General features: G+C 42.4%; 1 protein-coding gene across 1 annotated transcript in view; it reads right to left on the reverse strand.

The window, feature by feature from the left end:
• The window catches only part of CDH13 (cadherin 13), a 1,011,871-nt gene that overhangs the window by 787,766 nt on the left and 211,356 nt on the right, over nt 1-12,749 (reverse strand). Inside the window, exon 2 of the mRNA XM_070388650.1 lies at nt 11,065-11,176. Within this exon, the coding sequence (XP_070244751.1) occupies nt 11,065-11,176 (112 nt within the window). The remainder of the gene's footprint in view (nt 1-11,064; nt 11,177-12,749) is intronic.

Consider the following 12,749-nt stretch of genomic DNA (forward strand, 5'->3'; position numbering starts at 1 on the left):
CACCTCTTGCCCTTTTGCTTTCAAGCCAACAAAAATTTCCATGAAAATTAAGATTAAAAGGACAGACAGAAGGCATCACAATTTTTAGAATATGTGTGGATTTGACCTATTATAGGATAATAAGATCTTCTGCCTTCTCACACTATTTAAAGACATGCTTAATCTTGTCCAATTTATGTTTTGATGTCGTACTCATTAAGCAGCTCAATTCATGTGGTTCTAACACCTTAAATTAGGAGATGTTCCTGTAACACCTGCGTGTTCCTATATTCTTAACCCCTTGAAGAAAAACAGAAATAAAAGAGATTTATACCAGCTCCAGAACCATGTGAATGAAGACACTCAACAGGTTGAAGAGTGAGGCCATATGGCAGTACTTAGAATTTGACAGTCTTAATTAAGCAATCTGCTCACCAGCATCACCAGTGAGAAACCTGGCATGATAACTGTCCTCATCCCTGCCCCCTAAGAGACATTTCCAATGTGCGCGTGTGCTAGGTTCTAAAAATTCTCATGCAGGAAGCATAGCCTGCAGTCATAGAATGTCAGTCTTGAAAGGGACCTTAGCAATAGAGTAGAACACCCCCAGTCACTTCAGATCAGATCAGTTGCTCAGTCATGTCCGACTCTTTGCGACCCCATGAATCACAGCACGCCAGGCCTCCCTGTCCATCACCAACTCCCGGAGTTCACTCAGACTCACGTCCAGAGAGTCAGTGATGCCATCCAGCCATCTCATCCTCTGTCGTCCCCTTCTCCTCTTGCCCCCAATCCCTCCCAGCATCAGAGTCTTTTCCAATGAGTCAACTCTTCACACAAGGTGGCCAAAGTACTGGAGTTTCAGCTTTAGCATCATTCCTTCCAAAGAAATCCCAGGGCTGATCTCCTTCAGAATGGACTGGTTGGTTCTCCTTGCAGTCCAAGGGACTCTCAAGAGTCTTCTCCAACACCACAGTTCAAAAGCATCAATTCTCGGTGCTCAGCCTTCTTCACAGTCCAACTCTCACATCCATACATGACCACAGGAAAAACCATAGCCTTGACTAGACGAACCTTTGTTGGCAAAGTAATGTCTCTGCTTTTGAATATGCTGTCTAGGTTGATCATAACTTTCCTTCCAAGGAGTAAGTGTATTTTAATTTCATGGCTGCAGTCACCATCTGTAGTGATTTTGGAGCCCAGAAAAATAAAGTCTGACACTGTTTCCACTGTTTCCCCATCTATTTCCCATGAAGTGGTGGGACCGGATGCCATGATCTTCATTTTCTGAATGTTGAGCTTTAAGCCAACTTTTTCACTCTCCACTTTCACTTTCATCAAGAGGCTTTTGAGTTCCTCTTCACTTTCTGCCATAAGGGTGGTGTCATCTGTATATCTGAGGTTATTGATATTTCTCCTGGCAATCTTGATTCCAGCTTGTGTTTCTTCCAGTCCAGCGTTTCTCATGATGTACTCTGCATATAAGTTAAATAAGCAGGGTGACAATATACAGCCTTGACGAACTCCTTTTCCTATTTGGAACCAGTCTGTTGTTCCATGTCCAGTTCTAACTGTTGCTTTCTGACCTGCATACAAATTTCTCAAGAGGCAGATCAGGTGTTCTGGTATTCCCATCTCTTTCAGAATTTTCCACAGTTTATTCTGATCCACACAGTCAAAGGCTTTGGCATAGTCAATAAAGCAGAAATAGATAATCATGTCCAACTCTTTGCTACCCTATGGACTGTAGCCCCTCTGTCCATGATATTCTCCAGGCAAGAATACTGGAGGGGTTGCCATGCCCTCCTCTAGGGGATCTTCCTGACTCAGGAATTAAACTGGTGTCTCCTACGTCTCCTATATTGCAGGTGGATTTTTTAACCTAATGAGCCACCTGGGAAGCCCAAAGCTGGAATCAAGATAGGCAGGAGAAAAATCAACAACCTCAGAAATGCGGATGATAGCATTCTAATGGCAGAAAGTAAAGAAGAACTAAAGAACCTCTTGATGAGGGTGAAGGAAGAGAGTGAAAGGGCCAGCTTAAGATTAAATATTAAAAAACTAAGATCATGGCATCTGGTCCCTTTACTACATAGCAAATAGAAGGGGAAAATGTGGAAGTAGTGACAGATTTCCTCTTCTTGGGCTCCAAAATCACTGCAGACTGTGACTGCAGCCATGAAATCTGAAGACAATCGCTTCTTCACAGGAAAGCTGTAACAAACCTAGACACTGCTGAAAAGTAGAGACAATACTCTGTTGACAAAAGTCCATATACTTAAGGCTATGGTCTTCCCAGTGGTCACATACAGTTGTGAGAACTGGACCATAAAAAAGGCAGAAAGAATGCCAAAGAATTGATGCTTTTGAACTGTGGTGCTGGAGAAGACTCCTGAAAGTCCCTTGGACAGTAAGGAGGTCAACCAGTCAATCTTAAGGGAGATTAACCCTGAATATTCACTGGAAGGAGTGATGCTAAAGCTTAAGCTCCATTATTTTGGCCATCTGATGTGAACAGATGACCTCATTGGAAAAGTTCTGATGCTGGGAAAGACTGAGGGCAGAAAGAAAAGAGGGCGTCAGAGAATGAGATTGCTGGACAGTATCACCAACAAAATGAACATGAACTTGGGCAAACTCCAGGAGATGGTGAGGGACAGGGAGGCCTGGCATGCTGCAGTCCATGGGGTCACAAAGAGTCGGGCACGGCTGGGCGAATGAACGATGACAAAAAGAACACCCTCACAGTGAACTCTCCTGCTTTTGCCAGCCAAAATCTTCCTGGATGCCTTGATTGGTTTAGGGATAGACATGTGACCCAAGCTGGACCCAGAGAGTACGCCATGGAGTGTTTCCTGGGACACTTGGAAAAAGAGATGCTCTGGGTTGTTAAGCTAGAAGAATGAATGACTGGAACTTCTGGTGGCCATCCTGGAGGAAACCCCTCTGACACTGAGGGGTACCAACACTATATAAAGCAGAGCTGAAGAATGGTGATATTGATGATATCATTACAGCATCTAGACCCAGGTGTTCCTGAAGCCAGACCAGACCTTGAGATGTTCAATTATGTGAGTTGATTATTTTGTCGTTTTCCTAAAGCTAGTTGGAGTCGAATCCAATCAACTTTAGAATTCAATCAGAATAACCCTAATAGATGCTCATTATACAAATGGGGAAACAGGGGTCCAGAGAGGAAAAGGGTCATACCAGTTAGAGTTTGAGCTGGAACAGACTCAGGGATTCTGCACTCTTTTAGAAAACTTGTCTTCTAGATGTGCTCTCACCCTTGTTTCATACTTTGCTACATCTTAATCATCCTGCCTTCTCCACCGACCAGCTCTCCTTCCACATACCTCCCATCCATCCCATCTCAGATCTTCTGAAATGGCTCCTTGTAAGCCTGAGCCTCCCCAGCAGTTCTCTCTTATCCGTGACCTATTCTGAACTTCCAGAAAGCCAGCCACACTGATCACATGGCTCCCCTTTTCACCTAGTCCCTGTATTGATGATTCGAAACACTGAAGGCAGATTTCAAAGTCTCAGTCAATGCCAGCCGTTCCCTGCCCTTGCATCTCTCAGGAGTGTCCTCTGCTTCCCTAACCACCAGTAAGAGCTACTGTCAGTGACAGCAATGGTGTGATACAAACAACACGTGCGTTTGGTCTTTGGAGCATATCATTTGACCCGCACACCTGTCTCAGGAACAAGGGTGACTTCGTGGAGGTAAATGTAGATACCTACAAGGGGCAGGTGGAATAAAGGAGGAAGCTGATTAGTGACAGGAAGACAGTGGAGACTGGAGAACCACCAGGAAGGCCTCAGCTACTGTTATTGCTATCCTACTTCCAGCAGAGTTTTCAGAGGCCTTTACAGACCTGAGCATTTAATCCTCAGAACAACCTACTGAGGCTGCTACCACTGTGATTCATTTGCCTCTGGGGTGTATATTCTGGAGGCCCAGTACTTCCCAGAAGTTATGAATTTTTAAAAATGAAATTCTCAATGTTGACAACAAATTCCTTTCATTAAACACTTCAGACTCCTACACTGAGCTGCCAAACAGGACAAGCAGGACATATCTGTGGGACAAATTTAGTCCATGAGCTGACAATGTGATTCCTCTGGTCTATTTATTCCTTTCATTCCGCTGATAAGAAAGTTTATGCCAAGAGAGCTCTGCCCATATCCACATTCCTCTTCTCCTAAGGCCCTCTTAGCCTGTTACCTCGTATGTTTCCCAATCTGCAAAGTACAACTTAGGACCCTAGTCTCATGGAGGATCTCTAAGCATTTTACCATATCCCCCTCTGGTGTGTATATGTGTTCTTTTCAGTCTGCAATTCTTTTATATCACTTTACATTTATGAAATGAGGCAGTTAATATAATGCATTTATGAGGATCATAATAAATATTAATTAACTGATTAGTCGACTGTCACAGTTATGTTGGTGGTGGTGGGTGGGGAGCAAACCTGTAAAAATATTTTTATTTTTAAATCCTTTTTATTAAAAAATCCTTTCTATAGGATTCTGTTTACATATAGTAAAAAGTCATGAGTGTAAACAGGAGTCCACATTCAGACCCAAAATATAATCACCTTCATGATGATGGAGTGAATTAAGTGACACCAGAATAATTTTCCTTGGTATATCATGACAGTTTAAAACAAATATACCACTTGTAACTGCAACCTATTCAGATCTATGTAGACTGTGGTACAGGTCATGTTAAATAATTTCACTAATCAGTTAATCAGTCTCCCAACCTGAAAGAACATGCAAGGTAGTAGTGCAGAGGACAATCAGAAAATGGAAAGGAAATTATCATTGGTTTCTTTTCCATTTTTTAAATCACTAAAACTGAAAGCCCAAAGAACTTACGAAGTTCTCAAGGATAGAGGATATACACAGACAAAAATCCCAAGTCAGCTTGAACTCAAGAAACAAGAATTCCTCCACCTGCAAGGTTGGAAAGTTCATCCATCTACTACCACTCAAATGAAACCTTTTTAGCAGGGTCAAAAGGGCCTTTGTTTTGACATTTAATTCATTGGCGATGTTATTTCCTGCGTTAGGATGCAAAACACCTCTCACATTGCTTTTTCATTAATTGCCTTCATTTTTCAAGTTCCCTGTGTGATTTATAGTCAATTAAAAACACCCTCAAAAGGCATGACTCATGTGTGTTAAGTACAAATATGATTAATGGGACACCATGGATTCCGTGGGTGACCTGGCTACCAACCAAGGTCAGTGTCAAGGTGGCATGACCAAGAAACATTTTGGTGAAAGGAGCACAGGAGAAAGGCCAAAAGCCAGGAGTATAGGGTCATGGGCAATCCGGCACTGGGCCCATTCAAAATAAGCAAAATAGATACTTTTGCAGGGGAGAAAGCAATGGCACCCCACTCCAGCACTCTTGCCTGGAAAATCCCATGGATGGAGGAGCCTGGTAGGCTACAGTCCATGGGGTCGCAAAAAGTCGGACATGATTGAGCGACTTCACTTTCACTTTTCACTTTCCTGCATCGGAGATGGAAATGGCAATCCACTCCAGTGTTCTTGCCTGGAGAATCCCAGGGACGGGGGAGCCTGGTGGGCTGCCATCTATGGGGTCGCACAGAGTCGGACACGACTGAAGTGACTTAGCAGTAGATACTTTTTTCCATATTACAGAGGAAGAATGAACTTGTCTATGAACAGAAAAAACATAATGCAGTAGAAATTTTCTATTTCATCCAGATTGACAAAAATAGATGGGAAAATTAAGCAGCAAATTTCCCTGATGGGTCATTGCCAACATCAGCAAAAGCTACAAGACCACAAAACCATGGAACTCTGGATAAGAGCCAGAGCACAGGAACCCTGGATTCAAAATTTAATGCCACCAATTACAAGCAACAATACAACCATGGATAAATGGCCTCGCCTAGCCCAGCCTCAGTATCCTCACCTGTAAAATGGGCACACGAGTGTATTTTTCCCTTAAGATCTGTTCTGAGGTTCCGGGTGGCACTCCACACTTAGAAAACATGCAGTAAATATCACCTATGAAAGTCATAGATGCTGCACTGGTCAACTCTAGGGGAGCCTTTTAAATTTCCCAACATCTGCCCCTAATGTGGGCACACTTGTTACATTTTGTGGAAGTTCTCTAATACCTTAAATCAGTGGTTTCCCACAGAATGAGGTAAACAAAAATATTTGGCACATTTTTTACAATACAAATTTACTCAAAAGACTGACTTCTCTTCTGTAATTGGTCCTAACTCCTCTTTTGTTTGTTTTTTGATAAAAATGACATTTTAAAAATCTGGGCAAAGTTAACGGAGGTATTCTCACTTTATCTCACTCATTAGCCTGCTTTGTCTTCTTCTTTTTTTTCATATTCAGACTAAGAAAAATGTTGTAAAATACACTCTTATCAATCCAAGATTTTTAAAAAATTCTACTGGTCCATGAAATTCAAATCCTAGAATCATTGCTTCAGATTCTTTTGTAATCTCTTCAGATTTTAATGGCCATGATTTGTCTGCTAAATTCGGGTTTAGATGGCCATTATAAGGATACCAAACCTATCTAAGATCTATGTATAATAATAATGCTAACAACAACAATAATAATAACAGCAATGGCAAGAATAATAGTAATAATACTACCAGCTTCCATTTACTCACAACTATGTTCTAAGCATCTTTCCATCAATCATTGCATCAACTCGAGTTAAAGACTGTGGTTATCCTTCTTGGATGAAATAATTCAGACTTGCAGGATTTGGATCACTCACTCATTGTCATGCAGCTAACATGGGACTATGTCATTTGTTTGAATTCTACTTGACGTGAGTTTTAAACTGTATGACCTTAGACTCAGTACTATAATCATCAGAAGAATGCAATCAGGGCCCATCCTTACTAGAACTATCAGAAGGGCCCTGCCTGGGTGTTTCTAAGAGGGGGCAGTGAAGAAGCTGTTCTGCTCAGCGGAAGCAGACGAGAAAAGCAGGAGGTAGTCCCAGGGCCATGACCTCCTGTCCTGTTTGAATGACCGTCTTTGTCTCATCCCCATGTTGACCCGAGTTAGTCAGAAACAGCGGCCTCCTTTGTGGTCTCCTTTCGTCTCTTTCAGGAGTCTCTTTTTGGTTGGGGTCACTTGGCTGTGTTAGGATCTGTGTAGAGATGGTGAGTTCACGCCTGCACTGAGTTCCTCTGTGCTGTCCAGCCTCTCTTGCAGTTAGCTTGGCTCTGTGATTAGGTCTGGCCAAGAGTGTGAACAGAAACAATACATGTCCCTTTTGAGCTCCAGTGGCTAAACATCCGTGGTGCCTTCTCCACCCTTCTCCTTGTCCCCCTCTCTGCCAGCTTGATGACTTGGCCAAATATGGCAGGACCAAGTAGGAAGCAGCTTGCGTCCTCGAGTTCCTGCGTGGAAGGCAGCTCCATAAAGGAGAGTTACCCAGAGAGAGGCCAGCTATGGTTCCCCTAGCAAACAGATCCCTCCCTGGTGCCAGGAAGGTCTGTCTGAGCTGATTAGAGCAGGACAGAGTGTTTCGTTCTGTAATTTTTTCAGGACACAAGATAGTCAGGGCCTTATCACTTGGTCTTGGTCCACATCAGCTGGTTGGCTGGTCAGTTTTCCAGGCCAACTCTTCTTCTGGAGCCTGGGAGACTGTAACCGGGGTTACTACCCAAATCTCGTGGTACCAAGATAGTGGCTACCAGAATCGCATGATTTTCACATTGCAGGAGAAACAACCTCATCAACCAGTTTAAGATAATTCTGGGTCTTGGAGGCCTCTAAGGACCGCCTGCAACCTGCAGACCTCAGACAGAGCCCTCCCTGAGTCCAAAGATCATGAGCGGATGTCTCCTTTCTGAGTTTCTGCCTTTTAAACTGTCTTCCCCTTTCTTCTTGTACTTCTCACAGAAAATGAGAATCACCACATCTTCCCAGCTCACCTTTCAAGCCTAGATGAAGCCAAGTGCTGCTAAGTTGGGGGCTTTGCATCACACTGTGAAAGATACAGTGATAAAGCTCCCTTGGTTACATTAGAAGAAATAGTGGGATGCCACGTTTTGATCCTAGAAGCTTGTTGAAAAATGGCCCTTTAAAGACGAAAGCAAGTCTAGTTACTGGAAAGGAGAGCAGAATAAAGAGTTATTTGGATGTGAGGAAAATAAAAGGCTTTAGAACAACTGAAGGAAAGAGGTATCGGAGTGAGCAGTGAATAAAATATTATGGAAATAAAAGGAGAGGAGGTGACCATTAGTAACAGTTAAAACAGAAAAAGATAAGTCTTTGAGAATTGAGAAGAAAGATGAAAAAAGATAAAAGGAAATATTACTGTCTGAACATAGACAGCAGGAAGTCGTGGACAGAATAAACATTTACTGGAAGGTGCTGAACGCTGAACACAGAATTGGTTGAATCTAAGTCTGGGGTGTGAGCAGATATTCTATGACTGCCAGGCAAAGACACAACACTTTCAGGCAAGTTTATAGAGTGGTGAAATGTGTGGACATCAATTGATTGATTATGTTGTATTTTACACTTCCTGCAAGAGAAAAGTTCATGATGATTGGAAGCCAAAGCTCTTGTAAAATATTACAGAGACAAAAAGAAAAATTGAAAGTGTCAGTGTCATAGGAGGAGTTCAAGGTCATGTTACTAACCTGGTTTCTTGTAACCTCTATTTTTACCTAGATCATCAGCTTATATTTACACGTTACTGAATGATCCCTAACCATTTCCAGGATCTTGGCAGTGACCTCACACATCTAAGTATGCTTAAACCACTGATTCTGTTTGATTCTTCCCAGTTTTCCTCCAGATGTTAGCCTTGTGACCATATGGTCTTCATTCTGAGAGAATGCACCACTCACTGGCTTTTTGGCTAATCACATTTTTCAGAGAGAGAAAAGGTCTTCGTTGGACCACAGAGAAATGCATGAAGGAACTAAGAATCAGAAGGGAAGCAGGGAGATGTAAAATGTTGGTTGCTTGGGGAAAAGGTCTGTTCAAAGTTTTGGACTTTTTATTTCCTCCTGCATGTTGAACAGAGAAAAATACATTGTTATTACTTCTGGAAATCCAGATTTTCCCGAACAGTAGTCAGTAGGCATTTTCAGCTCCGTGGAAACTTTCTTCTTTATTTAGGCACAATTAACTTTATTCACAGTATCTATGACAACCTATGCTCGCTGTTTTGAGATAGACTGAAAAGTAGCAGCCCACATCTGTTTGTCCATTTTCTCCCCTAGTAATACATATAGGCCCACAGTTTCATTGACAGGGGAGGGGGCTGGTCAAATTTTGCTGATCCAACAATTCACTTACAAAATCACATATAAATTTTTAAATATCCTCAAATCACCGACTTTTACTGAATGTGCTGTCATTGATAATCAACCCAGTTCCGTTTCACTTTTACTAGCTTACATAGAATCAACAACCATAACCCACTAAATTACCTAGAGGATTAAAAAAAATAAAAAAACCTACACAGACACACACAAAACTGTAATATTGGAATGTACAGGATGGTCTAGTTTAAATTAAAAAGATCCCCCAAAGTATGATTGTTTCCAGCTTCTCAGAGGTAAATTAAAAGCTGTTTGGTGTCGTGAAGATTACAGAAGCAATCACATTTATGGGCCTGCTTTGCATACCAACTCTATTAATTCCCATACTTAGGGTGGCTTCACATTTCCACACATGTTAATATAGATGCCATTTGGGATGATCACTTGGAAAAAAAAGAGAAAGGAGAGAGAGAGAAGAGAGGGAGATGAAGCAGATGAGAGGAGAGGAGAGCCAGAAAAAATGGTTCTCCGAAGCCAAGTTCCATTTAAAATATATTGATTCTGATAAATAGAAGAATCAAAAGACAAAGGAGAGTTCCTGATGGCCCGACCCAGGAGTACATCAGGGATCAGATTAACAATGAAACCACATGTTGGAATTCACTCACTGTGCCGGTCCTGCACCTCGTCATTATAGACCCTAATTACTAAAATGATTTCACTGGCGTAATTGCATCAAGACACACATGGGCTTCACCGTGCAGGGCTCCCTTGATCCTCAACACTGCATCTTCATTACCGTGTTCCTTTCAACCCTTAAAACGTGTTCCAGCCTCACAGAACAGTCCAGTTGAGCCGGCTGAACGTTCTGTCCCTTTCGTTTAAACACGCTCGCCACACAGCGCAGGAGTGAAGGAACACAGTCAGCCTGGAAGGCAAACCTGGGGCCACAGGGCAAGTGTACAGTTATCTTCCCTAAAGGGTCACAGAGCATCTGACCAAACTAAACCACCGTTTTTATATCCTTCACTCCCAAATGTTATAGAATGGTGCTCAAGAGCCTGCAATTAAATGGTTATTTGTCTACCATCAATTTTAAATTCATTGTGCTAAAACAAAACCATGCTTGTTTTGCATCTGGCAATGCACTCCATGCCCTCATAAAGATAAAACAATATAATGTCGGCATTAAAAAGAGGAAGATATTATAACCACAGATCTGAGGGTAGCATATTTTAAGGAAATCAATTGTAATTTGGGGGGATTTGAGCTTAATCCACAAAATAGCCAGTAGAGGTTTTGAATCTTTCAGAAAACCATCTTATTAGTCTTAAGAGTTTAAATTCCTATGCCTAAAAACTCCTAGAAGCTAACCTTCTGCTCTGGATGTTATTTTTATCCAGTGCTACGTATGAGAAATCCAGGTAGAACAGCAATCCACAGGAAGGCAATGGTCTGTTCTCAGGATCTTCCCAAAGAAAACGGGGCATTCCGTTTCATTTCCTTCGCATAGGTCAATACTCATGGTGGGGGCTAGTGGTCCCCTTTCCTGGGAGCAGTCAGGAAATGCTCACTGGTGATCAAATGTGACAAAGAGACACACACCACTCGATTCACCTCTAAGCTGACAAAGCCCTAATTCAAGACTTTCCACCCTGGGTCAAACAGTGACATAATAAAAATGATCAGAAAACTCTTAGCTTAGGGAATACTGTATACTGAGGGACATTCTTAAACATCAGTGAATAGACCAAAATCACCATCAAGTGATGTCGCTTACAGTTTAAAATCGCCTGGTCCTCAATGAATTCAGCTGGCTGATCGATATGGAACACTTTCTGCTGAAATCCAGGAGTGCAGTCCAAATCTTCTGCAGATGTTAGCAGCAGCACCTGAGAAAACCAAAGCCATCAATATTTTAACGCAGCTTATATGTTTGCCCTGCTAACTTTTTACCAAATCTGTGACTTTTAGAAATGAGCTGAGGTTTTAATTTCATTTCTCAAATGAAGAGGTAAGTTGATACTTCTCCTATGGCTGCCAACCATTCATTTTGGCAATGAGACTTGGAAAACACGCAAATGGGAACAGCTGCTGCAGTTTCCATTAAGTTGCAGTTAAAGAAATAACTTCGTCAGATTTTTACACCTGCTTAGAATCTCACCATGGTTTTCCATGTGTGAAATTTCATTACAGAAACTGTCAATTTCATATGATGCCTGAGCGAAAACCAACTTCACTTTCATAGATGCAAAGGATCCTTGTCACCGATGAAGAGGAGGAAAGCAGAACTATTCCACTGGAAGTTACTTCTAACAAGAACTCAAGGGCCCTCGAACTTCCCAGTGCAACTTGGTGGCCACGAGCCACCCATGGATTCTGAGCACCTGGAACGTAGCCGTGCTGAAAGTGTCAGCAGAAAGTACTGGTGGAATTTCGAAGACTAAATGCCGAAAACAAAAATAAAGTAAAATGTATAATTAATGACTTGTATATAGATTACATGCTAATATGCTATTTTACAGATTGGACTAAATAGAGTCACTATTAAAATTAATTTCACCCCTTTCTTTTTGCTTTAGTTAGTTTCACTACTAGGCAACTAAAATGTTATCATTGCTTCTGAAGTCTCAGCTTTGTCTTTGCAAATTCTTAGGGCATTTCACGCAGAAGTCAAAAATTCAGGTTATATGATTTGAAACACAAAAGTTAAGTGACAACTCGTCTCCACAGCAGCACTGTGATGTACTTAGCATGTAATAAAACACACTTAACCGACAAGGGGCCCAACATTCTGTGTGTGCTTAGTCATGTCCGACTCTGCAACCCCGTGGACTGTAGCACACCAGGCTCCTCTGTCCATGGAATTCTCCAGGCAAGAATGCAAGTAGGTAGCCATGCTCCTCTCTAGGGGATCTACCCAATCCAGGGATTGAACCTGGGTTACTTTGGCCACCTGATGCGAAGAGTTGACTCATTGGAAAAGACTCTGATGCTGGGAGGGATTGGGGGCAGGAGGAGAAGGGGACGAAAGAGGATGAGATGGCTGGATGCATCACTGACTCAATGGACGTGAGTCTGGGTGAACTCCGGGAGTTGGTGATGGACAGGGAGGCCTGGCGTGCTGTGATTCATGGGGTCGCAAAGAGTCGGACATAACTGAGCGACTGAACTGAACTGAACTCCTGCTCTGCAGGCGGGTTCTTTACCATCTGAGCCACCAGGGAAGCCCCCCAACATTCTAGAGGTTAACAGTTACTTCAAATCACACAGCTAGGATGGGTGGAGCCAGGATCTGAATCCAGGTTTAAGTGCACTCTGATTTTGACAGAGCTCTGCTCCCATCCTTCAGGCAAGCCTTTGTCTGGAATATTTCTCTGAAACCTGTGGGATGCTGCTTTATCTGAGTCTGGTGCCAGCAGGCAGTGTTTAGAAACTCACATCCCCAAACCATCACCACAACCA

The sequence above is a fragment of the Bos mutus genome, chromosome 18, assembly GCF_027580195.1.
Source record: "Bos mutus isolate GX-2022 chromosome 18, NWIPB_WYAK_1.1, whole genome shotgun sequence".
In the NCBI taxonomy this organism is placed as follows: domain Eukaryota; kingdom Metazoa; phylum Chordata; class Mammalia; order Artiodactyla; family Bovidae; genus Bos; species Bos mutus.